Genomic DNA, 25,438 nt, shown 5'->3' with positions numbered 1-25,438 from the left:
GTGTTTTGCCAATACTAACAGCTACTTATTTTAACATTTGCAGAGATACACAACAAAAGCAGGTAAGATCTTCATTAAATCAGAAACTCACTGTGATGCTAATTGCCAAACCATATGTAAAATTGAAAGCTGGTCATCCACTAAAAGTTTCACCACAAATGAAAAACATTTTAATGCATTAAAAAATTACACTGCAGAAAACTGTAATACACCTAAGATTCTTACGCGCTGTCCTAGCCCCTTTCGAACAATGCATTCAGCCAATTCCTCATGCAACCAACCAGATCTCAGCATATTTGACTATCATCATCACCATAAAGCAGCCATTGAGATTAGTTCCTATTTTTCCCCTTCTTCTTCCTCCTAAGTTCTCCCACTTATAATGCCTCATTACAAAGACTAGTTTAAGAGCATTGACTCTATTGACTCAACCCCTCCAACTAAACATTAAAAACAACAAAAACAAACTTCCAGCCAATGTGAAGCTAACTGAACTGTGCTGCAGACAGAAAGCAACAAAAGAAAAGTCTGCCACTACTATGATTCATAGTAACATCTCCAGGACATGGGAAATAACATGGTCCAGTACGTCATTACACTGTTAACAGAACCATTCAAAACCACTCCTTATCTGGGTGAAGACACTGGCAGCATCAGATAATTTCTCTGTTTGGATCTGAGCCTGTCTGAGGTTACCTCCAAAACCACCTCTTCCTTTACCAGTATGTCATTACCTTCTTCCCCTACAGCTATACACACTAAACGTATTGGCCACTTACCCTGTAGACCTCCTCAAGCAACAGCTTAGCACAACTCTGGCCAAGTTCCTCGGGAAGCACAGTTGCTCCCTGGCCCTGAGGGTTTGAGGCTAATTCAGCACTGAGAATTGTGCCATTGATGGTTTCTGCAGTAAGGCACATGCCAAAACCTGGTGATCTGAAAGAAAGGGGAAAAGCGCATTTGATTTAAGGATAGAAATAGACTAATGAGGCAAGAACTACTCCCAGCCAGCCTCCTCCTTAAGTCACAAACAGCTCCTCTCATAGGACAATACTGGGAATCTGGACTTGCTAAGAAATCTCCTGTTCTGTGTGTTTGACTCACCCTGGAAAAAAAATTAACAGTATTTATAAGTTAAACCCAGTACCACCTGCCCCAAACCCACTGTGCTGGCTATTTCTGGCACAAGCTCTTTAAAAAAGGAAAAAAGGAAGGAAAAAAGTAAATAAAACATCCAAGCCTCAGAAATACCCTCCTGTATTAAAAAAAATAGTGTCCTTCACATTTATTTAATTCATATTTGATGAACATTTCAAAGGTATCTGGAATTTTTTCTCTGCAACATTCAAAACCAAAACTAACTTTCTTTAGGAATGGAGCCCTTTCCCTGGAAGCTTCAATATTTATCAAGATCAGATCATAGCCATCACACCAAGCAGGAGAATAAAAAAAAAGTCTGATCCACATTATTTGTACTTCCAATCACTTCTTTTCACTTTCAGTTCAATACCATTCAAATCGCTACAACTGTGTAAGAATTCTAAACATAGGATTTGAAGAGAAAAACAAAAAAAGAGCTTAGGCTCCTACAAAATGCTATTGAGAGAGTAAAGAAACATTTTTTGCTACAAGAAAGTCACAGATGGCCAAATATAGCTTGCTAAGAAATCAGAAAGTTGAAGGGAAAAAAAAAGTCACAAGATCCTCTTATTTATATGGTCTGGAAAGGCATCAAGAGCTAACCATTCAAAACATGTTTAACTTCACTTCCCACCACAGTTCTGGACTCCTGCTCCCTCCATCACCCAAACTTTTAAATTAAAATAGTGCCACTGACCCAAAACTGTAAAGAATGTCATCAACAAACCACAAAATCAAACCCCAAGCGTCAATACACACAAACACTCCCAGTGCCAGAAAAGCAGTTCCTCCAGAGGCATTTCATTAGGGCAGGAATGAAAAGATATCAGTGGTTTCCACCCATATTCCCACCCAACTGCCTGCACTTGCTAAGCAATGTAGAAGGTATGTTAAAGATGTTTCTCTTCTCCTTTCCTTCCTCCCTCTGAAGGAGGGACAGAAGTCTGGACAGCAAGACAAGAACAGCGTCAAAGATACTATATTTTAGACAAGCATCCTTTAATACCCATACCCACTGGCAGATTTTGTTAGTGTTCAGTGGCATGTGGCAATCTGCCTAAATAAAAATGAAAATCATCCAGTGCCTCATGGATGTGCAGCAGACAGTATTAGGAAGCATCTGCATGAAATTTTTGCTGCAAATGCTCACAACAGAACTGGGAAGTTTCTGTTTAAAGAGACATTATAGAGCAGAACATGCTCAAATGATTTATTCCCTGAAGCTTTTTGCACAGTGGAAGGTATCTATTTCAACTCTTTATATTCTGAAATCAGGACTTGGTTTGAGCTGAGGACAGATGGGCTGAACTAGTCCTTGCCGGTCTTACTCATCATCAGAGGCAGCATGGGAAACAAGGCATACATTTTTCCTTCCTTGTTGTGCCAAGACACACACACAGGGAGGCACTGGGAACCAGGTAATAAAAAAAGCTTTGCCAAAGTGGCACAACGTTAGTATTGGGTATACTGCAATCGTATTTATGCTGAATGTGACAGCACTGCAGCATCAGAAAGCTACATGAACCAGCAAGGGGGCGAGGGATTCAGTTCCTCTTCCAATGCTGTTACTTATCCCTCTGCATGGGCTGCCCAAGTAAATGTAATACTGCTGCCCCAATTCATTTGACTTTTCCACTTTATAGACAGATCAAAAATAAAATGAGATTTCAAAACCTCACAGGTCCCAGAAAAGTCTTCACAATTCTGATCACCATTAACAGTCCAGAGCCAAAATATTTACTAACCAGGGATATTTAATAGGATAGGAAGGATTGGAAAACAGGAAAAATACTTAAAAGCAAGTCGACAATTTTTAGATTTGTAAATTTGCAAACCTAAGAAGTTTTCCTTCAGGTAATATTTAAAAAAGCAGAAACAACAAAAGAAAATGTGCATGCTTGTATTCGAGCATACAGATAGAAGACAAGCAAATTAGTTATCCAGAACTCCCTCAACCTCAATGAAAAAATCAATGACAAGATGACAACACAGCTGACAGATATCAGTAAAATTGTCAGAATCCCATCCATCTATTCTGTGTTCTGCTGGCAAACAAAATCTGTGAAAGTACAGTAAATTAATGTCTCAATTTTCCAGTCCTCACTAGTGTAAGGACACTCCTTCAGCTATTTATGTAACAGTAAAGCAGAAGACAACCCATACAGCTCAAACACTTTCTAAAAGAGTTTGGTCTCATCCTTAGTACTACCTTTGCCATCAAAAGGTGTACAGTCAAGTTTGTGTGTTAGTTTTCACAGTATACCATGGCACCTCTGATCTTAATCTCACTTCAAAGCAACAGGCTTAAACCTGAAGTGAGCTCAAGTTGCCTTTAGTAGCAGTAATGATGTATTACATTCCCTGTTTAAGAAAACACACAACTTCTATCCCTGTTCCACGAGTAAAAACAAAACATATGTAGTGAATCATTCAATTTTTTCCGCCTGTAACTGAAATATTTACTTCAAGTCAGCAAAATAGAAGATCATGATCTAAAATTCAATAAAATCATAGCTCATAACACCCTAGCAGATGAACAAATGCAGAATTACATTTCTGTTCCCTGTGAATACTGGATACTCACTTTCCAGAGCTGACCCCCTTCATGTGATCCGTGTAGATATAAATGTCTGGGAGGAATTTATTCAGGATGCTCCTTGCAGATTCCACCATTCTGTTTGCCATCTGTGGTGACACTCTGACAGAATATCTACATTTCCAAGCTAAGGAATTCATTGTGGTCACATAAGAAATTTAAACTAGAGGCTGACAAACGTGGTCAAAAGGTCCCAATGCATTATTTCGGAAAATGTGGTTTTGTCCTATACACCCATTCATGAGCACTGGTCCATTTTCCTCTACTTAGGGAAGTACATGTGCGTAAAGTGTTTTCTACAGTCTTTTCACTCATATACCTTGAAGTAAAGTACACAGAACACATGCAGAAGAACAGCCTGTTATGACTAGGTAAACATCTATCTTAAAAACGCCCTCCAATAATTTTAAGTTGTTGTTCCGTCATCCTGTGCTTTCTTACAATGGTGGAAGCCCTGTGTGCTTTGCTCCTCAAATACTATTAAAAAAAAGGTGATGGGTGAACTTTCTCTGAATTAGCAACAAGAAATCTTGTCTTTCTATTTCTATCAGAGAGAAACTGGGTAGATGAAATTAAAGACAAATGTTTTACCAAAAGAAAAAATTAATTTTAAAAGGCTAAAAAATAAAAAAAAATAATTTTTGCTCTCTCCAACTATTTTGCTGTGCTGTAAGGCTATCAGGTTCACTGGTTCTCTAGTCACTCAGCATGCGAGGATAATGGTTCCAGGGAAGAAGAAATCACCACCTTCCTGCTCATCACAACACACATTCTCACAGTACACAGGAGATGAAATGCCTTTGTGCCTTTTTACTTAGATGCCGCTTCAGTGATATTCCCAACAGATCTTCAAATGTACAAAGCACCTTGTGCTTCAAATTCCATCCCAACTATAATGCAGATTCACGCTCTGCACATTTAAGCACCATCTGCACCTACAGGCAACACAGCAATGCAGAGAAACACATTCTCAAACCTTCCAACTGGCAGAAGTGAATTCCCTTTTCTACAAATTTCTATTGCATGCTCTTGTGGAGAAGGTAACCCAAAAGCTTTAAGACTTTAAGGGCAAAACCAGTAAATAATAATCAGAAAACTGATTGTTCTGCACAGTTGGTGCACTCAGTATTTTGGATGACTATAAAAGGTTGCTGCAACACAAGCTCCCCAGTGAGGAGGCAGAACTGCTCAGTTGAATCTTGAAGGGAGAAAAACGCACATATAAAAGACCTAAGCACATCTTTCCAGATGTTTTGTTTTCTACTGGCTTGAAGGACCACTTAGTGGCTAAACTAAAATCAGACTGCCTCTCACCAAGCTTACTTGAAGGCATACCTTTACCCCTGAGAAAAGGCCCAGGAAAACCTAAAGGAAAAAGGAAGTTCGAAAACCTAAAGGAAAAAGGAAGTTCGAAAACCTAAAGGAAAAAGGAAGTTCGAAAACCTGTAGTTCACAGACATTGACCAAATCCAGTGAAAGTGGCCCAGAATGGCACTCTGTATTAATGTCAATTTAGAAAGACGGCACTAAAGCCATGATCATTGCTTCCTCCTTCACATAGAAACAGAGGAACAAACTACTTACTACAGAAGTGGACGGGGGCATAAGGAAATTACTTTCTTCATGAAAAGACCATGACAAATACCACCAAAAGCACACTGAGCTTCCTCCTTTGTTATTCTACAGCATACGCACCCAGTAAAATTGCTCATACTTGGCAATGCTGCAGTCATCCAAATGCCACAGTTGGAAACAGAGGTAGCGGTGTGCTGTATTCACACTCAGTTATGATGGTATGCCATAAAGGAGGAACAGGCTGCAAGTCTGCACCTCTGACAGGAAACCTGCCCCTGTTCCTGCTTGCTTTTGGAGTAATCAAAGCCAGATCATGTTTAGGACTCTTATAATCACAAATTAAACTACAAGTTGGAAAATGCTCAAGAAACACAACCTTTAGTATATCTTGCCTTCTTCCTACGGTGACAGTAGATTCATGACAGATACCATATAAAAACCACAAAACAAAAATCAAGAAAAAACCCCGAACAAAACATTAACTAGCTGTGCAGTTCTGCTTGCAAAATTGTCTCCACAATATTATTTTGTGCAGAAGTAAAACCTCCTCCACTTTGATTTCCAACGGTACTACTGAAGATGAAGAGCTAACAAACTTTTCATAACAAAACAAAAAGCTCAGTTCACATGCGTTTAGTGAGGTGTAAACTGAACTAAAATTTAAGCTCCCATCCAACATTCTGCTAGACTTCTTAACAGCCAAGATGCCACATATTCGATGCATAACAAAGCTTCCTTTGTCACACTGGATTTACACACAAGGTATGATTCCTTTTAGTGCTGCTACATTATGTGATGGAAGGTATCTTAGCTTTTTCTGTCTATTGAAAAGATTTGAAATAGTGCTGTTCAGTTTTGAATTTATTTACTTCTCTACTCTGCTGCTTTTTGAACAGCAATATTCTGAACACAGCAGTTTTCAGACACAGTCCTGAAATCCAGTTGTGTGATCCCTCAGCTTAAGGTCACCCTGTGCTATCTGGATACATGCTCAGCAACATGGATGCACTTCTGTGACTTCAAGCTGGAAGATTTCTTTTTCTTTTTTTTTTTTTAAATCATAAATTCTTTTAAAAGAAGAAAAAAAAAAATAAAAAAAGGATACGCAGTTCCTCTGATGCGTTTGATTTTGCCAGGGTCTGTGAACTGAATAGGCTGCAAGACCTTTCTCACTGGGCAAGAAAACACTATCTCTCCTCCCCCTTTAGGAGGCATTCCTCTCCGGTTGATCTAGAAACAACGGGGGGAAAAAAAAGGAGGTTAGTAAAGAGCACAACGAATGTCCTTAATACACTCAAAAATGATAGCTTTTATTTCACATATAATAAAATGTTATCAGTAGGGGTATTATGTGAACATAGACGAGAAAAAGACATCCTAAAGGCAGAAATGGATTTTGCACCAAACGTATAAGCAAAAATTGATTTCTTTTTTCCTCCTCTCTCTCAAGTACAGTAGGGCATGGCTTCTCAATGGGAAACAAAACAAAACCAACCAACCAAAACCCCAACACCTTTAGCAGGAAGGCAACCTCGGCTGACGACTGCTCTCTAATAGCAAATTCGTACCTCACTGCTGAAGAAAGTCTATGAGTTTTTGATGCTTCATATGTATATGGGGAACCAGAATGAACTCATTCCCACTAACAGGCCTGGCCAGCCCAAGCCTGTCCCACCTCCCCAGCCAATGTCCACAAGGATGGGGATGGGACATGGGCCCAGGGGTGGGTCTGGCTGGGGTAGCCCATGGCCAGGCAGGGCTCCAGAGCTGTGGGGTCAGTGGAGCAGGGGCTGACAGTCCCAGGAGAATGACGTGGGATCCTGGGTCACAGGCAGGGTCAGAGGGAACCACCTAGAAGGAGCCTGGCAGAGCAAGCAAAGACTAGTAATGCAGCTAGGGCCTTCACATATTTTAAATGAGAAAGAAACTATACCTTTTCTCCAACCTGAAAAAAAATACCTATTCTACATCCAGATTTATTGGGCCTGTGAAGAGCGTAGTCTTTAAAGAAAAGTTTCTTTCCTGTATTTTCCAAACTGGAAGCAAATCTTAATCACCCAAACACAGATACAGCTTCTCTACTGGTAAAGTAGGCAAAAGATCCTACTATTACTCCCTAGCCCTAAGCATGAGGCAGGAAGACCAAGCGGAAGGAAGAAGAAATGAAATGAACTGAAAAGGAAAGCAAAACATCTTAGCTTGCAAAGATCTTGCAGACTAAGGAAAGTCACTACTTTCTCCTTACCCTCTCTACACATAGCCTTTGCATCTCTCTCCTACCACATCTTCAATCATTATGTGGCTGGCATGCTATTTAAAACATGCCAAGAACAAGAGGCAATTTTAGAAATGTGTTCCTTTAGAAAGGAACAAATTGTCTTACCTTGATTTCCAGACTTTCACCATCAATTCCAAACTTCTTCAGTAGGGGGAGAGCTGTAGCCTTGAGGACATCAACCTGTCGAACACAATCAAAAAAGCAGACTCTTTATTGGAAGTTACAGAAGTCAGTAATTTAAAAATCATTGCATTATGAAGTGCCTAACAAACACAAGGCTTTTCCATACTAGGTATTCTATGGGAAGACATGGAAATGCAACACAGAGAGCTTCAGCTACTCTCAGACTACCACAGGATATCATTACTCAAAAAAATTGCTAGAAAAAATTACTGGGAGTGAAATTTCCTACTCTGGATTTCTTCCTCAGCCTGATTTTCATTTGTATTATGGTTCAGCTAAAACAGCTCACTTTTTTCTCTGAACACAGATATTGAAAAAATTATACTCTTTTGTCATTGCTCAAAAATTGCTACAGCTAAATAAATGATGACTTCAAGAACCTTCGCATTTTGGAGCAGGCCCTCGATTTGGCAGGAAGAACCTCATCCTTTTGTCAAGAACTTCTTTTCATCTGTTTCTGAGAAACAGAAGCTTCTAGGTAACTTGTGTTGAAATACTTAGAAGAATCTGAAGTGGGTGAGACATCGCCCACTTGAGCCAGATGCTTGCCAGATCCAGGTCTGTGCAGGATTTCTTGCCATTGCTCCTCCTAATTGCTTACTTAAGACAACAGCGACTGTGATCTTCCTTCTGCTGAAACTTCAGTAGCGCTGCTGAAGGTGACAAAAATGATTTAGCAGAGCAACAGCACAGGGAGTTACCCAAGACAAGCAGCTTGTGAGAGACAGGACCAGGACAGTACACTAAAGAGGAACTAAATTCAGGTGTCAGAGGCAGAAAAAAAGCGCTCTCCTTCCCACGAATTCAGCCAGAATCCACAGTTCTTGAGTTTCATTCTCTCTGCTTGCACAGAATGAAAGCCACTGATGAAGAAGTAGCACATAGCTCACCGACAAAGCTGTGAACAACCTGTCAAGAGCTACCTGAGCAGCTACAAGTGTATGCTGTGGTTCTCATTCTTCAAATTCTGCTGGCCAACATACTTCCCTTCTTCCAGAGAGACACTTGGTGTTGTTTTAAATGGTAGTATCAATATTTGAATGTCTTTGTTATAAAAACCTGTAAGCGAATGATTAATTTTTTATATTTATATATTCTTTTTTTTTCAGCCAGGCTAGCTTAATTCGGCCCCTCAGTAGTATTCATTAATCACACAAATTTGACTTTTAGAGCAAAAACCTTTACTAACATGCATGTGCATACACACAGATACCTGTGAATACCACTGGCAGAAGTTCCAACAAGCTGGTCTGGCTCACATTAAAGGTTACACAATATTTCTCCCTCTTTCTTAGGGAACAAAATATACCAGTAAAAAAAGAAAAGCTCCACTGCGTAGGTTAGGAACTCCCTTTCCCTTCTCCATTTCCACTTTTGCAATTCTGGACTGAAGTCTCTATCTCTGGAGAAAGCACTTTATGCCAGCATTAGGAAGCTGGATCAATTTTGAGTCTGGCTTGTCTATTTCCAAAAATTTCAAGACTCCTCATAGTTTTCAGTCCTCAGACAAATTCCAGGCATGATACTTATCAGGTACCAGACAGACACATAATAAGAGACTGTCTCTGTTCCAAATTTGCAGTCTAAATACAGAAGGTAATCAGCAGTATTTGAAGAAGTGGAAAAGGCTGTTCTTCTTAGCAGACGAGTAGGAGTTCAGGCAGGAGAGGTTAAGTACTTCACTGGAAATCACAAGACAGTAGCAGAATTGAGACCTAAACCCATATTTACAGTCTCTTGCCTATACTCAGCCATAAACCCATCCTTCAACTCCCCTTGAAGGGCAGTTATTCCATCTCCAGAGCAGACAACACAACATCAAGTTGTACCACGGCAAATGCATCACACAACCGAGGGCATACCTCACCACAAACGCCAACAACTTGCTAAGGCCCACAGACATCACTCCTTCACAAACCAGTGTAAATACAACATACAACCCTTTTTCTTTTAAAGAAATTTACAATGATTAACAAAAAAAAGAAAAGAAAAGTAACTTTTAGTGGTTTGCAGAATCCACTAGCTACTGCAAAGCTGAAAAAAAAAAAAACCCAGACACAGATCCCACAGCACGTGGCTACCTAGGAAAGGGGCAACCATTAGCTGCCCTGCGCAGCCATCAGCACTGCACAGAACAGCATTTATCCCTGCCATCCATACAGCATTATGTTTTGGGGACAACAACCTAGAATTGGGGTGTGGGGAAGAGTGAAACCAGAATTTAGCAGTTAAAAAAAAAAAAGATAGAAAAGTCAGTAGGAAGAACACTGTTTTCCTGGGATTACAGACAACTGCTGAATTTTGATTAACATTGAAACTTATTGCTCCCAACCCAAAACTTCGCAAGATAGCCTCATGCCAGCATGAAAGTAATTTCAGTTCAAAGTCCCACAGCATAGCTGTAAAAAAACTTCAACACCTGCAAACCCAAACATTAAGAAAGACTAGTCTAAAACCAGGTTCCCGAAGCACTACTTATCTGTCAGAATAACAACACGTAGAGAAAGAAAAGAAAATGAGATCTATTATTTGTGTGCCACCTCCATTCCCTTCAAAAAGGCACTTTACAGAGACACCCCCCACATACATACTCTCTAAACTGAAACACTTGAAACTACCCCAACTCTATATGGCAGTCCCACAAGCCATATAGAGCCACAACCCTGTCCATGGTCAGGTCTCACCAGTGGCTGTGCAGAAAAACATAATGCAAATGTAAGGCTGAGGGTTAATGGCTCAGGCTGGTATTCCAAAGCCACATCTCTTCCCAACAAGTGGGAGCAAAGCAGTATCCCTCTCACTCATTGAGGATGTACCACTCACATACAATTATCACCATAGTCCAACCTGGAGCAAGTACCTGTATATACCCTGTGTATCAGTGGTCAGAGTACTCTTTTGGAAGGGCACCAGCTGTCAAAGATGTCACTGCACCCCGCTGGAGAGCTATTAATGTATATAAGCAAATGCTGTCATAAACACACATTATTTATACTCCAGGAACTAAGCCTGACCTGCGCCTTGCTGAACTCAGCTGTAATCTTCCACAAGCCATCCTTTAGCAACCCCCTTTCTCTTACCTTGACCACCACTTCCACTCTCCCCACAGCAGGAGATCTGCCACGTTTTCTTTCATCCTTCCGACACAGGGGTCTCTGGCAAAGAGCAACCCCAAAGCCACAACACAGTTATCACATCCAACTGATATTTTTGAGGCTGTATAAAAGCTGAGAGTGGATTTCAGAAAGCCCAGTGGGTCAGCCTACCTGCTCACTGCTACCATGAGGGAAAGGTCCGACTTCTCTGGCTGCACACACATTCCTGCTATTTACCTTGTGGATGCCTCCATGAGAAAATCCCTCCATGAGGGATACAGCTCTCTGCCATTTTCCCTGTTAGTTGAACCGTCTTAGGGAGGGCTCCGAGAAGTCTCTGGGGTACTGGAGTATGCAGGACTGTGTTGCTGAAAGCAGGAGAGGAGGGTGGGCAGGACTACGTTCTCCTTTCAAGCACAAAGAGAGTGCTGTAGGATTGTATGTGTGTACATGTACATACATATTTTCACACACCTATGTGAATTTGTACTTTTATCTGCAGGTGACAGATGGTGAACAAACTCATGTACGGATACATCCTGCAGAGTTCATCTAGCTCCAAAACAGACACCTGCTTACAAGACGTGATAACCATTTTACAAATAAAAACAATAAAAACTCTCCTAAGACAATGAGTGGGTGCCTTTCCTATTGTACCTATTAAGTTGAGATGGAGGGGTTCCTACATGAAGAGCAGCAGCGAAAACTTGCTCATTTTAAACAACTCACAAGGTATTTACATTGATTTGCCTTTCCCCCTTCTCCTTGGAAAGCCAGACAGTGTACAGATGGATAGACAAATTTAAGCATCCCTTTTTCGGCAAGCATAATAAACGTTCACCTAGTTTCTAAACACTTCCTGCCTACTGAAAAATAAAAGTCCAACTCAATTTAAAACTAAGTTTCCATTTACTTAAGCAAATAAACCACTTAGGGTGGTACTTAAACTTGTGCCTTTAGTCTCAGCAACCTGCAGAGCCGTATGATATACAAAAACTTGTAAAACTCTTTAAAGTAGTTTGTTGGTGTGAACAAGGTTTAGTGTTTACTCAGGATAGTTAAACAGACATAAACCAGGTTTAAACCAGTTTTAGGAATTGCTATTTCAGTTATTGCCATTTAAAGTTACTACACAGGAGCCGAGTCACAGTAGCAAGGGGTGTGCTTCTACAGCACAACAAACTTAAGAAGTTAGTACGCACATCTACGCTTTATTTAAACTTAGTGTCAGATACTGTGATAGCTGATGTATGCATACAACGCCCTTCCATGTCTGAGCTTTGGCCAGTGCAAGCCCTCTTCGAGCACAAACTAACTGGCTCAAATTCTCACACCCATGTCAACCTTCCGGAATCGAGACTCAATTGCTTAGATAAGCGTCCAAACTTACTTGAAAGCAAAACTAAGATCAGACTGCTCTTTGTCTCCAAAATATTCAAGAATTTCTGCCGCGTGATTAAAAAGATACAGTCAACCAAAAAGACTTCTTTGATTCTTACTACTTACCTTTTCTATAAAGCACTTCTAATCATGGTAACTGAAAGGTTAGAGAAACATGCTTCTCACTTTAGGTTTTTTTCTTTTTTTTTTTGACAGTACTGTGTATAACCCACTTCAATCATTTAAGTCATGTAGGTGCCTCACAAAGCCACAGGTGAGAAAACAAGCTTTTTAAATGACAAGAGAAGTGCAGTTGAAAAGCCATAAATAACAGCAGGATTCGGAGGCTCGTCTAATACTATACTTAATAGTATTTGTATTCATTTAAACTGGTTGAGTTTCCAGATGACAATGTTTCCTTAATCTATTCAGAGGAAAACAGCCGATTTTCAATTACCATTTGAAAGGTAAAAAGCAGTGCTGTTCTCCAAAAGTCATTACATGTGTTTTTTTTTTTTTTTTTCGAAAAAAAAAAAGCGTATAACCACTAACCATTACTTCAGTGTTTTAATCCCACATTATCCTTAGCTTATTTTTGTAAAAACACTGTTACAACAAAGGACTGTAAATCAGCAGTACTGAAAATCAAAGCAAGCATTTCATAGTCATTTGATCTACTCTGCCTTCTAGTGTCTTTCTGAAGAATCAGAGAGTTTTTACATATTTTTGCTACTGAAATTTCATAACTGTCATGTGACTTCTGTTTCTAACAGAAAGGCAGCTTCACAGCACCACTAGTATAACTATGCCCAGCACCTAACAGAAGAGAAAGATTCCTTCCTTGTCACACTCAAATTTTCCTCTTTTTACAGTAAATACCTACGTGGGGTGGGAGAAACAACCCATCTAATTTCTAAGAGAACAAGAGAAGCAAACCAGTGGCACGTCCTCACAGTGCATTTACAGGGAATTTCCAGGGGACAAGACCGAAGCAATACAGAACTGAAAGAAAAGAGGTGGATTACAAACTGTAGTTTGGAGTGTGATGCAGAAAAGCAGCAGTTTAGCAAATGGTTGTTTGATTCAAAGAGTTTGCTGGCAGATGCAATAACACTGGATACTTCTGGCTGTGGGAGATGACAGAAATGCAACATGTTTTAGAGACTTCTTCCTAATCTTTTTTAGTTTTTGGTGGGGATTTTTGTTTGGTTTTTTTCTAGGAAAAAATATAATCCTCCTCTGGTACTTAAATTTTATTACTTACCGAAGGATCTACTTGATCATTTGTAACTCCCCTCAGGACAATCTTCAATGGATGTTTCATGAAAGGTGCCAAGCAGAGCAGACTTTCCAAATAGTAGCCAATACTGCGACTGGGGCTGCAGTCATGCTCCAATGAGCCTCCGTACAGAAGACCAGGCTGATAATACAAGCTAGTACCTGGGGAAGATGGGAGTGGAGGAAACCAATTCAGAGCACCGTCAGCACACTGGCCGTTACTGCAGCATAAAGACACTTTGCAGCAACGTATACAGGCACATCGGAGACAGAAGAACTTATGAAAGATGGTGCCACTTCCAGCATGCTGTTTCTATGTCTGCAGTTAATAAATGGGCCAACACATGACTGTCTGTCTTGCACATAATTTCTCCTTTCCACTCCTCCCCAAAAATCAAGGCACTCTTTGCAAATCCCAAAATGTCGATACAAGCAATTATCATCCTCTGCAGCAGATAAATCTTCAGCAGACGATCAGGTCATTGCTGTCTCGGCATATCTGGTGGTAGTTCATCTGCTTTACTAACCAACCATAATCCTTAAAAGCCTCAGGAGAAAAAAAAAAAAGACAAGAACCAGACGAGATTTTCACGTGGGATGCTTCTCACTCAAACCAACCTCTTTTCTGAGCATCACTAGACAAACCAGTTGTGCTCAGAAGTTTGCGTTTTGCGTTTGTAGAAAAAAACGCAAAAAAAAAACCATTTGTAGTTCTACAAAAAGCTGTTCTGGTTCAGAGGGATCTTCCCCCACTACAAAATCCTGCATACCAAACAAAATACTAACTAACTTTAATTCTTGAGCAATACAGTTCGCTTAACACTCTGGTGGAGCACTCATCTTGCACGTGATCAATTACTACAAAACTTCTCAGGTTGGTTTTTTCTAGTCTTCTCAGTCAATGCTATCTGAACACCTACGCCAAGCCAAAACTTTGATTTCATTGCAGCAACTGATACAGCCCAGAAGACCAGAACAGTGGAAGAAGAGAAAACAGATCTCACCTGTTTGGTTTATTTCAATGCGAGAGCCATTGGTCACTTTGTCAATCAGGCGAATAAAGCTTGCTTCAAAATCTGGGGAATAGAACAAAGACAGAATTTTAAAGTTCCTTAAATTTATTCGTGGAAAAAAATATGAAACTCCAACACCATACTTGCACATTTTCCATTCCCTGCCTCTCACAAACATTAAGTCTACCTTCACTCTTCAACTTGTCATGGTATAATTCTAACACATGAGAAAAGACAATTCATGACAAAACCAGAGATGTTAATTTGACCCCCCATGCTTATGGGCATCTCGTATTAATTGAGATGCCCCCAGATGCGACTGCTGGACTAGCCACACTCCTCTCCCGGGCACACAGCGAGCGATACAAGCTGACACTTCTGACCACTGTGGCCTGAGGGACCAATCAAGCCCAGGATAAAACCTTTGACAATTTAGATTTTGCCCAGTATCAAGCAAAGCATGCAAATCCTAGCAAACAGGATCCCATATATTTAAGCACGACAAGCTAATAACGCCTTATTCTCGTCTAAGTTTAAAAGAAGGGGACATTCACATGTGAAGTGCTGCTGCACAGTTGATCCACAGACACAATTAGCTATCTGCAAAGTTTCGTATTTCCCATTTCCAAAACTGTAATTGACATAATAAAGGCTAGAGGAACACAAGTCTCCCCATGACCTCCTTTCTTCCTTACTGTGTATGCTACAGCAGTTCACATGGAACTAATTCCTCAGTTTCTCTTATTTGTGTGCACTCTCGCTCAGAGGCACAGGAAAGGACAAGCATATTTAACAAAAGAAAAAAAAAACAAACACACACACCCCAAAAAAGGGGGGAGGGGACAATACGCTAGTATTCTAGTATTTAGGTATCCCAAGCTGATACATACTCGATATCAAGGGAAATATGTGAACATATGCAGAGTTCAAAACCCAGGTAGTTTTAAGGACAGGCAGAACCTGCGTAACAGTTGGCAGGCTGCAGCACTTCCTTAGCAACAACCTGTGTTAACTTCTTAAACACTAATCATATTTTTCTTTCTATATAACCTTGTAGGATGCATAAAAATTTAAAACAAAGAGCTACCTGCAGAAATCACAGTTTGTTAATATTTGCATAATACAGTTGATGCCCCAGTCACACAGTGCTGATTCTGCTCTTCGTTACGCTGATCTCTGAACTTAAAAGTTTATATGAGAGCTCTGGGACCTCTTCCAGGGCAAGAGTGCATCCTTGCGAATATATGTTTCCCTTTTGGTGAGCAAACCTGTAGAAAGGCTTTCACTGCAAAGGTTCCAGTCATGAAAAGCAGAGAGAACTGCACGCTGAATCGTCAGCGCAAATCAGGGTTTGTTGTTACTACTTTTCTGTTAAGAGCCGCAGTTTACATTTTAACCCATCCTTGAAAAAGGCAATTCAAATCGACCCGTGGCAAAACCTACAAACTTCACCGACACCAAACTTCCATCCCCAGGTAACAGTAAATGCTCGGGGTGACGGTAAGCGTGAAGCCAAGCACACAAGAGTTTTTTGACAGTTTCAGGGAATTTCTAGCTATAAGCTGAAGCCTCCTCCGGGGGCAGGGTAGCACCTACACTGGTCCTAGCCCTGCTTCACACCTTGCCCGAAACATAACTGAATCCCACAACAGCGTCTCCTCCTCCATCTCCATCCTGCCGTCTCCTTACTTCAGTTACAGGAGGAGCGTCGCTTCGGGGTGCCGAAGCCCCCGCGCAGGAGCAAAGCGGGTACCCCCTAGGCAAGGTTTCCCCCGGAGGAGTGGGCATGGCCGGCAGCTTTCAGAAACGAGGTATAAACGGATTTCACGTCTTTCGCTGTTATCACTATTGGGGCAAAACCCAGATTAAAAAAAAAAAAACAAAACCAAACCAAAACGAATCGAAGGGTGCAGGCCGAGCCGTTACCGCTGTGGGAGCCTGGGCTCCCCGTACAGCGACGGCAGCCGGACCGTTCCCCCCCCCCCCGCCCCGATTCCGCGACTTTTGACCCAAAAGCCCACTTTTTACCGCGACACGGGCCAGCTGCCAGCGGAGCTTAGGCAGGACCCGGCGAGGGGGCTCAGCCCCACGCGTGGCACCTCCTCCCCACTCCCGCCACACGCCGCAAGGCCCCACGCCGGCAGCCGAGCGACCCGGGGTGACACACACCCGCCCACGCGCTTCGGCCGCTTCCACCGCCCTCCCACACCAGCACGGCCGGGGCCCCGCCGGTGCCGGTGTTCCCCCCGCTCACCCCGGAGCCCGGGATCCTCCTCCTTGGCGCGGATCTTGCGGATTTTCAGCGGCCGCCCGCTGAGGGTGGCGAGCACCAGCCGCTGCCGCAGGAAGTTGCAGCCGGCGTAGCCCAGGCAAGGCGCCGCGCCGCCCGCCCCGCCGCCCGCCATGCCGCCGCGCCCGCGTGGGGGGGAAACAGGAAGCGCTGGGGCAGCGGCGGCGGGGTCAGAGGGCGCGGGGCGGGGCGGCGGGAGGTTCCCTCCGTCCCTCCCTATCCCGCCCCCAGTCCGTCCGTCCCGGCGGTTTCCCCGGGGCTGTCCTGAGGGGAGCTGCGGGGAGGAGAGAGGGTGATTTCCAGCGGAAAATCTGTGGCGGAGCCCCAGCTGCGCTTAAAGACGAGGGGCGAGCGGAGCTCTCAGCCTGTGTTGTGAGGGAAGCCCGCGTTACAGCAGAGGCGAGGCGGTGTTCATTGCCAGGCTGCGTCCATGCGCACGGGAATAGAAGCTTCTTAGAATGGGATAGGTCCAGCTGTGAGGGAGCTACAGCCATCACCGAGCCCAGCTGCCTGACCACTTCAGGGCTGATGAGAAGTTAAAGCATGTTGTTAAGGGCACTGCCCAAACGCCTCTAGAACGGCGACAGGCTTGGGGCATCGACCACCTCTCCAGGAAGCCTGTTCCAGTGTTTGACCACCCTCTTGGTAAAGAAATGCTTCCTCATGTCCAGTCTGAACCTCCCCTGGTGCAGCTTTGAACCATTCCCACTCGTCCTGTCGCGGGATCCCAGGGAGCAGAGACCAGCACCTCCCTCTCCATGTCCCCTCCTCAGGAAGCTGCAGAGAGCAACAAGGTCGCTCCTCAGCGTGCTTTTCTCTGAACCAGTTGGACCCAGCGTCCTCAGCTGCTCCTCTTAGGACATGCCTTCCAGCCCTTTCACTGGCTTGTTGCCCTCCTCTGGATGAGGAGGTCAGACCTTGGAACTCTGAGGCCTTCCACTCACAAGAAGGATCAAGATGAGGTCCTGGATTCTCTAGCTGCATCTATTTAGAAGAGGGAATAAATTAAGAAATAGCAGAGCGAAAGGTGGTGGATCTTCCCAGGAATTAGTTGGGAAAGCTGTTTTGGAAGAGCATGATTTGTTTAGGCAGGCTGAAGACTGAGGAGAGCAATAGAGGGGTCCTCTGTTCATTTTGCTTTAACTGAAGTGGTGGTCTGGCTTTGTGAAATTCTTAAGAGGTCCCTGGCTGTCTGTTTTGGGGCAGAGTTTAAGCAATGTAGGGAAAGACTCTCTGTTTTCTGTAGGAAAGAGTAACTATCTATCTGGGAGCAAGGAAGGGAGAACAGAAAGCTCCCACAGTAAATAAAGGCCGGCTGGGCAAAAAGCAGGAAGCAAAAAGTGCAAGCATCAGTTTATGTTGTCCCTGCATGCTGTCTGTCAGGTTGAAAGGCTAACAGTGATGTTGGAGGTATAAATACTAGGAAGCACAGGAATGACTGTACATATGCTTTAAGGAGCTGGCGAAGGGCTTTTTCATTCACTGTTCACTCAACTCCTGCTCAGGTTTTGGCTGACACACAGCTCATGCTGAGGCCTGATGTGTGATGGGGGCAGTGCCATCAGGTCACAGAGAGGGCAACATTGAAGGAGGACGCAGTGGCCAGAAAGGGGTAAAGGAAGGTCATTATGCTGCCAGTGTCACCTGCAACTTGCTGTCTCCTGCAGCCATAATAATCCTTTCGTGTTGGATGTCTGGCAGTTTTTCCAGGATCTGCTAACTCATGGAAATGTTATAGACCAAACTTCCAAGCTGGAAGGCATAAATATGTCAGCTTACTCAAAAAGTTTTTGAAGAGGATCCAACAGTAGCTAGACTGCTGAGGTGTTTGGGCTTCCTGCTGCAATACAGAGGGATGCTCGCGCCATGACGGAGGAGGAACTATTTTGCTCTTAGGTGCACAAATTACAAGTTATGAGTAGCAAGTTATGAATTAGAGAACTTGTGAGTTAGAAACCTCATGACTTAAGTAATGAGTTAGTGAATTCATATGCTAGGATAGTCTGTACAAAGGGGGTTGAGCCCTTGTTTGTCATGTTTGTTTGTTTTCTTTCCTAAAGAGCTCATTAATTTACAGAGTAAATGGTCTTGTAAATTTGAGGGATCCAAATGGACCATGACACCATTGCTTCTTTTCCTGTCACTGGGCACCACTGAGAAAAGCATGGCTCCATCGTCTTTGCTCCCTCCATTTAGGAATTGTGATGGTTTAACTGGGATGGATTGACTTTCTTGCTGTATACTTTCGGCTGGTATAGTGCTGTGTTTTGGATTTGGGATGAGAATAGTACTGATAGCACACTGGTGTTTTTAGTTGTCAGTCACGGCCTTTTCTGCTCCTCACACTGCCTGACCAGCAAGTAGGCTGACAGTCCACAAAAAGTTGGGAGGAGATACAACTGGAGCAGCTGACCCCAGCTGACTAAAGGAGTATTTCATGCCACGCGATGTCATGCTCAGCATATAAAGCTGGGGGAAGAAGGAAGGCGGGGGCGGGGACAACATTCGGAGGTATGGTGTTTTTCTCCACAAGTAACTGTTACGCGTGATGGAACCTCACTTTCCTGGAGGTGGCTGAATCCTTACCTGCTGAATCCATGAATTTTCCTTATTTTTTCGATTCTTCTCCCCCTCCCACTGGAGGGGGGGAGAAATGAGTGAGTGGCTGCATGGTCCTAGTTGCCAGCTAGGATTAAAACACGACAGGAATTTATATATATTGATGAGATCCTCCCTGAGCCTTCTCTTCCCCAGGCCGAACAGTCCCAGCTCTTTCAGCCGTTCCTCGTCTGAGAGATGCTCCAGTCCTTTAATATCTTACTGGCCCTTTGCTGGACTCTATCCAGTATGTCTATGTCTCTGTTGTAAGGGGGAGCCCAGAACTGGACACAGAACTGCAGTTGTGGCCTTGCCTCACCAGTGCTGCAGAGAGGGCAAGGATCACCTCCCTCAACCTGCTGGCAGCTCTTCCCCTGTTGCGGTGCAGGATACCATTCTCCACCTTTGCTGTGAGGGCACATTGCTGGCTCATGTTCAACTTGGTGTTGAACACCAGCATGTCCTGGTCCATAGGGTTGTTCCCCCTTGAGTGCCCTTTACTCCTTGATGAACTTCATGAGGCTTCTGTCAGCCCATTTCTCCCGCCTGTTGAGATCCCTCTGGAGGGGAGCACAACCTCTAGTGCATCAGCCACTCTTTCCAGTTCCATGTCATCAGCAAACTTGATGAGAGCACACTCTGCCCCATCATCCAGATCATCATGTATCCAGACCCCTGGTGTACATTTTGCCCCAGGAAGCGTAGGATGTGCTCAGCTGCAATGAATCTGTTGGAGCTGGCTGGGATGGCTGTGCCAGGTACAGGGCAGTCCTGGCCTCTACCCACAGGGGCTCCCTCAGCAGTCCCACCACTGCCAACACCTGGACAGGGACACCCAGTACACCAATACACTGGGCGAGTGTGTCTGGAGCAGTGCAGGTGCCTGGGCAAGGACAGACAGCAAGACTAGGTGGAGTGACTGTGGCAAGTGGAGGAGCTGTGGCAGGGGCATCTGCTGAGAGGCTTCCCAAAGCCTGTGTCCTGGACACAACCTCCACATCAGGGGCCGTCACCTGCCTCAGCTTGCATGGCAGGAGGAAAGTGCGCAGAAAGACTCTGTCTTTCCTTCTATAGGTGTCTACTCTCATCACAAGTTGGCGAGGTCCTGGAAACTGTCTCATCCCAGAGGAATCACTGGGATTCGTGAGCTACCCCAGAAGGAGCAGCTGCAGTGTCCTTGATGCTCGTGCATCTTGTTGAGGATGGAGGTGCACAGCAGCCCCTTGGCATGTACACTTTAGAGACGGACAGTTTGGTGGCTGAAGCTCCCCATGATGAGGCGGAGCCAGAGCAGCTGAATAGGCCCAAGCACCATGCAGCCTCAGCCCATGTCACCCAGAGCCAGTGCTCCCTCCTTGCTCCATGAGAACCCCATCTGGCTGGCCTGGCCCTGCCCAGGCAGGGAGAAGGCAGGGAGCCATGCTCAGTACCCCCCATGTCCCCATGCCACTACGCCAGATGCCCAGTGCCATCAGGGCAGCCTGTACCTGCACAGAAGAACTTTCCTGGTCCACCGGAAGACTATCAAGCACACATCAAACACCCTCCTTTTTCTACACAGGCTGCGGTGGGGTGACCCCAGGAGGCCGATGCCCAGCCAGTCCCCAAGCACTGGCTGCTTTGGAAAGACCAAAGGCCCAGGCTTTATTGCGGGGCACGACGTTACACGGCATGGAGTACCCCTGCGTTGGTTGGGGTTGGCGCTCCCTGCTGTGTCCCCTCCCAGCCTCGGCCTGCTGGCTGGGGGACACACAGAGAGAGAACAGAGGAAGCCTTGGCGCTCTGCAGGCGCTGCTCAGCACCAGCTACACCACTGCTGTGTTTGCAACGCTGTCTCGTCACAAATTCAAAACACAGCTCCAAGTGGGCAGCGGGGTCTCTCTCCAACCCCCCACCACCCTGTAGCTCTCTCTGTGACATCAGAGCCATGACCTCACAATGTGGGGCCAGGCCTTTGTAAGCTTCAGTTCACACCAGGAAGAGAAGGAGAAAGGGTCCTCCAAGAGCACAAGGGACTGTCCTTCCAAGGAGATGAGCCAGAAGCAGCCAGGCAAGGTCTGGGCAGGCTCAGGGGACAAGAGCTGCAGTGAAGAAGCGTGAGTTCTGGGCTGCCTTTTTTCACCCCAGGCTTGCACCAAGCCTGCCTGCCTCAGCTGGGACCCACGGCCCTGCAGAACCAGCGGCACCCTGCCCCGAGGGAGGCTTGGGGCCACCTCGCCTGCAAGACCACGTGGAGCTGGCTACCCTGTCCTGTCTTTGTGGGATACTGGAGTAACCAGGAGGTCCCCCAGGACTGGGGCCACCCTCCCTGCCCAGGCACGCCGTCAGTGCCCTGCCTGCGAGGGGATCCTGCCCGGCCCTTGGCAGCCCACTCCCAGGCTGCCCCCAGCTGCCCCCCTCTCCAGGGCATAACCACGGCCCTGCCCCTGCCCCTGCCCCCAGGGAGGAAGGAGCAGCGCCCACCTCCCTGCAGGGATCTGGCACGCGCTGGACCGGTGTCCTCAAGAGGGGTCCTCCGGTTCATCTCCACTTTCTTCACACAGGCTTGCTCTTCAGTCTGCTGGTGGCTTGTGGACTTTGTCCAGAGATGCCTCAGTGCACACATATCTCCACCCTGTGAGTACAAGACGGTGCAGCGGGGACACGGAGACGAGGGGTGCCAGTGGGTCAGGGCGAGCAGGGTCAGGCTGGCGGTCAGGCTTCCCACCAGGAGACCCTGGCTCCTCCAAAATTCCTGCTCCTCAGCTTGGAAGAGAAAGTCCCCCTGGGCAGAACTCTGCCCTTGGCCCCTGCTAAGCCCAGAACCCCCTCTTTTTCAGGAAAGAGATGGTCGCCGTAAATAAGAAGAGGCTCTTCACGATCCTCTTCGTGATGGCCCTAGGTGCTTTTGGTGAGTCTGTCTGCTGGCAGCAGAGCCACGGAGGCAGGGAGTGTGAGCTTCAGCGTGAGGGAGAGGAGCGAGCGGGGCCTTTCCAGCCTCCCGCGTCTGCAGCTCAGGGAGCTCCCAAGGTGCTCCCTGCACGCGGAGCAGGGAGGGGAATTGGGCTGTAGCTGTGGGGCACCAGGGAAGCGTGCCCGGGAAGCAGGGCTGTGTCACGGAGCCCCGAGGCCCAGGGAAAGGGTCCCTGCTCGGAGCCACAACCTCTCTCTGCACCCTTTCCCGTGTCCTCAGCCAGCCTCTTGCCACCCTGCTGGGGGAGGAGAGCGCGTGACAGCAGGGCTCGTTAGAAACCCTCGCAAAGTAACTCTCTCTTGGTGATGTGAATTACAGCTGGTGCCTGCTGCGGGATCATGCAGCTCACGTGGACGCAGTGGGCAGAGGATGTGCCACAGGTCAGTGACTGCTGATCAGTGACTGCTGGTCAGTGGGACAGGAAGGGCCCACAGCGGAGTCCTGCTCAGCAGGCAGCAGCATCTGCCAGGCTTTCCTGGAGCCACCGGCTCTGGCAAGCCCCGGCAGCTCTGGGACTCAAACGGAGAGCTTTTCTCTTTTAGGTGCAGCTGGGGCAGGCACCAGACAACCTGTGGTCCTTGTGGTAAGAGCCCTCTCCTCCCTCCTGACCTGCAGCGTCTGTGCTGGGGTAGCAGCAGATGAGCGCGTGCTCTTTGCCCTCACTTGCCCAGTGCCCAGGGCTCATGCCTTTGGCTCCTGCCCGGGCCATTTGCTAAACCTGGAGGGGGAGGGAAGCACTCAGAAACCAGGGGAAGAAACGGGGGCTCGAGCACCTCTGTCTCTGCTCCTCCTGAGCTTGGAGGCTCCAGAGGGGCTGGGCAGCGCTCTGACAAGATCTGCTTTTCTGGTGGCTGCAGGGAACAATCCCAAGAGGTGAAACTCCTCAGGAATGAGATCATGTGCCTGGCTGCAGAGATCGATGCGATGGAGAAGGTGATGCTGCACTTTGGGAAAGAGGGCTGGGACAAGCAGGGCCCTGCAGAAAGCTCCTCTTGTGTGACTTGTTGGGCTTTTCCTGCTCTACCCACACACCCATACCTGGCCTGGGGCTGCTAGTTGAGCTTCTCCACAGTAAAGCCCTTTCCCCTGACCAAGGTCATTTCCCCTGTTCCTATGTGTCTTTCCAGGAAGCTCAGCACATGAGAGAGGCGATGTCTGCAAGCTCGCAGATGTCTGACTGGGTTCTGAAGGAGGCAGGTATGGATGGAAGCACGCAGGCAGGGCTCTCATCACACTGAACTCCGGCTCAGTGCTCCTAAAATGAGGCTGCGCTGCAGACTCTGCTCTCCAAAGCATAGGGAGATTAGATGAAACCACAGGGCCCAAGAGCATGACTGTAGCAGAGCTCCCCCCCAGCCCTGCCGTTGGACCCCTTGCTTGTGCCTCTGCCATGCCCCTGACAGCATTTCTGCCCTCTCCCTCTCCCCAGAGCTCTTCTAGGGAAGTAACAAAAGCCAGCGGCCGGGTTGTCCTTTGCTGTCCCTGCAGCAGGGCCTCCTCAGCTTAGGTCTGCAGCCTTTCCTGTGGGGGCTTGCTGTCTCCCAGCACCCGCAGACCTTCTCTTTGTGTGGCGGGGAGAGAAATGTCATCACCGGGCACAGGGGATTCCCTTCTTTTCCTGGGGCACCTCTGAGCATGCAGCACTATCTGGGGGGTTGCCAGGCCTGCAGCCTGAAGTGCTCTGAGCCTGGGGCTTTTGCAGTCAGCTGTGCTCTTCTCCCTTCAGGGGCTGCCATCGACCTGCAGAGATCATCCAGGAGCTCTGCAGGGCTCTGCAGGGTGTTTTGGTTCCTGTGTGCTCCACCACTTCAGGATACCTTTGTGCAGGTACAGGAGCAGAAACCATCAGTGTTGCTTCTTTTGACTCTTAGAAGGTGTGGGGCAAGCGTCTCCCCTCAGGCCAGTGCTATTGCCAAAGGCCACAGCACTAGTCCAGTGCCACGCACCTGAGGTCTCACACAGGGCTTGGCTCCCTGAAAAACAGCAGTTGCCCTCAGAAAGGAGCTGCGCTGAGCTGAGCTTCCTGCCCACCTTCCCTGGTCACTGCTGGGGGAAGAGGATTCTCCTTCAGGACCCCATTTTCCCGCCACAGCTCTGATTGTCTCCTTCCCAATGGGGCAGTGGAGGGTTGGGGAATGCTGCAGAGCTGCTGGCCAAAAGGAGAGGTTTCTTGAAAGCCCTGGCTCCGATGCAGGGTATGGGATGTTTCCCACTGGGTGGCTGTTTTCCCCTTTCCAGGGTTGGGAAGATGGCCGGACGCTTCTGTCGGCTTCCCAACACGCCATTCATTTCCAGCACAAGCACAGCCCACTGACGCAGTGCTGCCTGAGCTTATGGCTGCATTGGAGCACACAGGCCCCACCATGTCTTCACATTCCCATCAGATCCTCATGATCCTTGCGCTTGCCTTCTGTTTTCAGCCAGATGCTTCTCCAGGATACTGCTGGCCATTCCAAGGGTCTCGGAGCGAGCTGCTAATCCGATTACCAGCACAAATACTACCAGTAGCCATCTCCATACAGCACACCTCAAAGAGAGCCTCTCCGCTGGGGACTGCCAGCAGTGCCCCCCGAGATTTTGCTGTCTGTGTAAGTCTCTGCTGGGGGCTAGGGTCTGGGACCTGGCCGCGGGGAAAAGCTGTTAACGGGGACTTGCTGCTCTCAGCGCATCTGCCGAGATCCGTGTGCTCCCACGCACTGCCGTTCTCTGAGGGGACATTCCAAGGCACACGCAGGGTGGTGTCACCCCTCCTAAGACTTGCTCCGCGCGTTTTGGCCCAGCGCCTGCGGGCCCCCCAGCAACACACAAGGAGGAGGCTCAGCCCCACCGCATCCCGTGCCAGTCTCTGCTGGAGCCGCAGGAGGCGGGTGCAGATGACGGTCCCGGGGCAGGCACGAACGTTTCCTCGTGGTTGGGTTGAGCCTGACCTCCTCCCCTGTGCTTTATCTCCAAGGGACTGGATGAGGAAGGCGAGGCCGAAACTCTGCTGGGAACATTCAGCTACATCGTGCAGAATGAGCCGATGCAGACTTTCCCTCTGCAGGTACAGTGCGTGCGTG

The 25,438-nt window shown here is 46.6% G+C and overlaps 1 protein-coding gene across 1 annotated transcript in view; it reads right to left on the bottom strand.

The window, feature by feature from the left end:
* Positions 1–16,951, bottom strand: part of RCL1 (RNA terminal phosphate cyclase like 1) — a 28,203-nt gene extending 11,252 nt beyond the window's left edge. Inside the window, exons 1-7 of the mRNA XM_074166470.1 lie at positions 16,793–16,951; positions 14,530–14,601; positions 13,512–13,687; positions 7,695–7,769; positions 6,417–6,541; positions 3,725–3,850; positions 780–936 (exon numbers count right to left, since the gene is read on the bottom strand). Of these exons, the coding sequence (XP_074022571.1) occupies positions 780–936; positions 3,725–3,850; positions 6,417–6,541; positions 7,695–7,769; positions 13,512–13,687; positions 14,530–14,601; positions 16,793–16,943 (882 nt within the window). The 5' untranslated portion in view covers positions 16,944–16,951. The remainder of the gene's footprint in view (positions 1–779; positions 937–3,724; positions 3,851–6,416; positions 6,542–7,694; positions 7,770–13,511; positions 13,688–14,529; positions 14,602–16,792) is intronic.
* Positions 16,952–25,438: the final 8,487 nt, after the last annotated feature.

This window comes from Numenius arquata, chromosome Z (assembly GCF_964106895.1).
Source record: "Numenius arquata chromosome Z, bNumArq3.hap1.1, whole genome shotgun sequence".
Classification (NCBI taxonomy): Eukaryota; Metazoa; Chordata; class Aves; order Charadriiformes; family Scolopacidae; genus Numenius; species Numenius arquata.
This window is presented reverse-complemented; position numbering and strand designations above follow the sequence as displayed.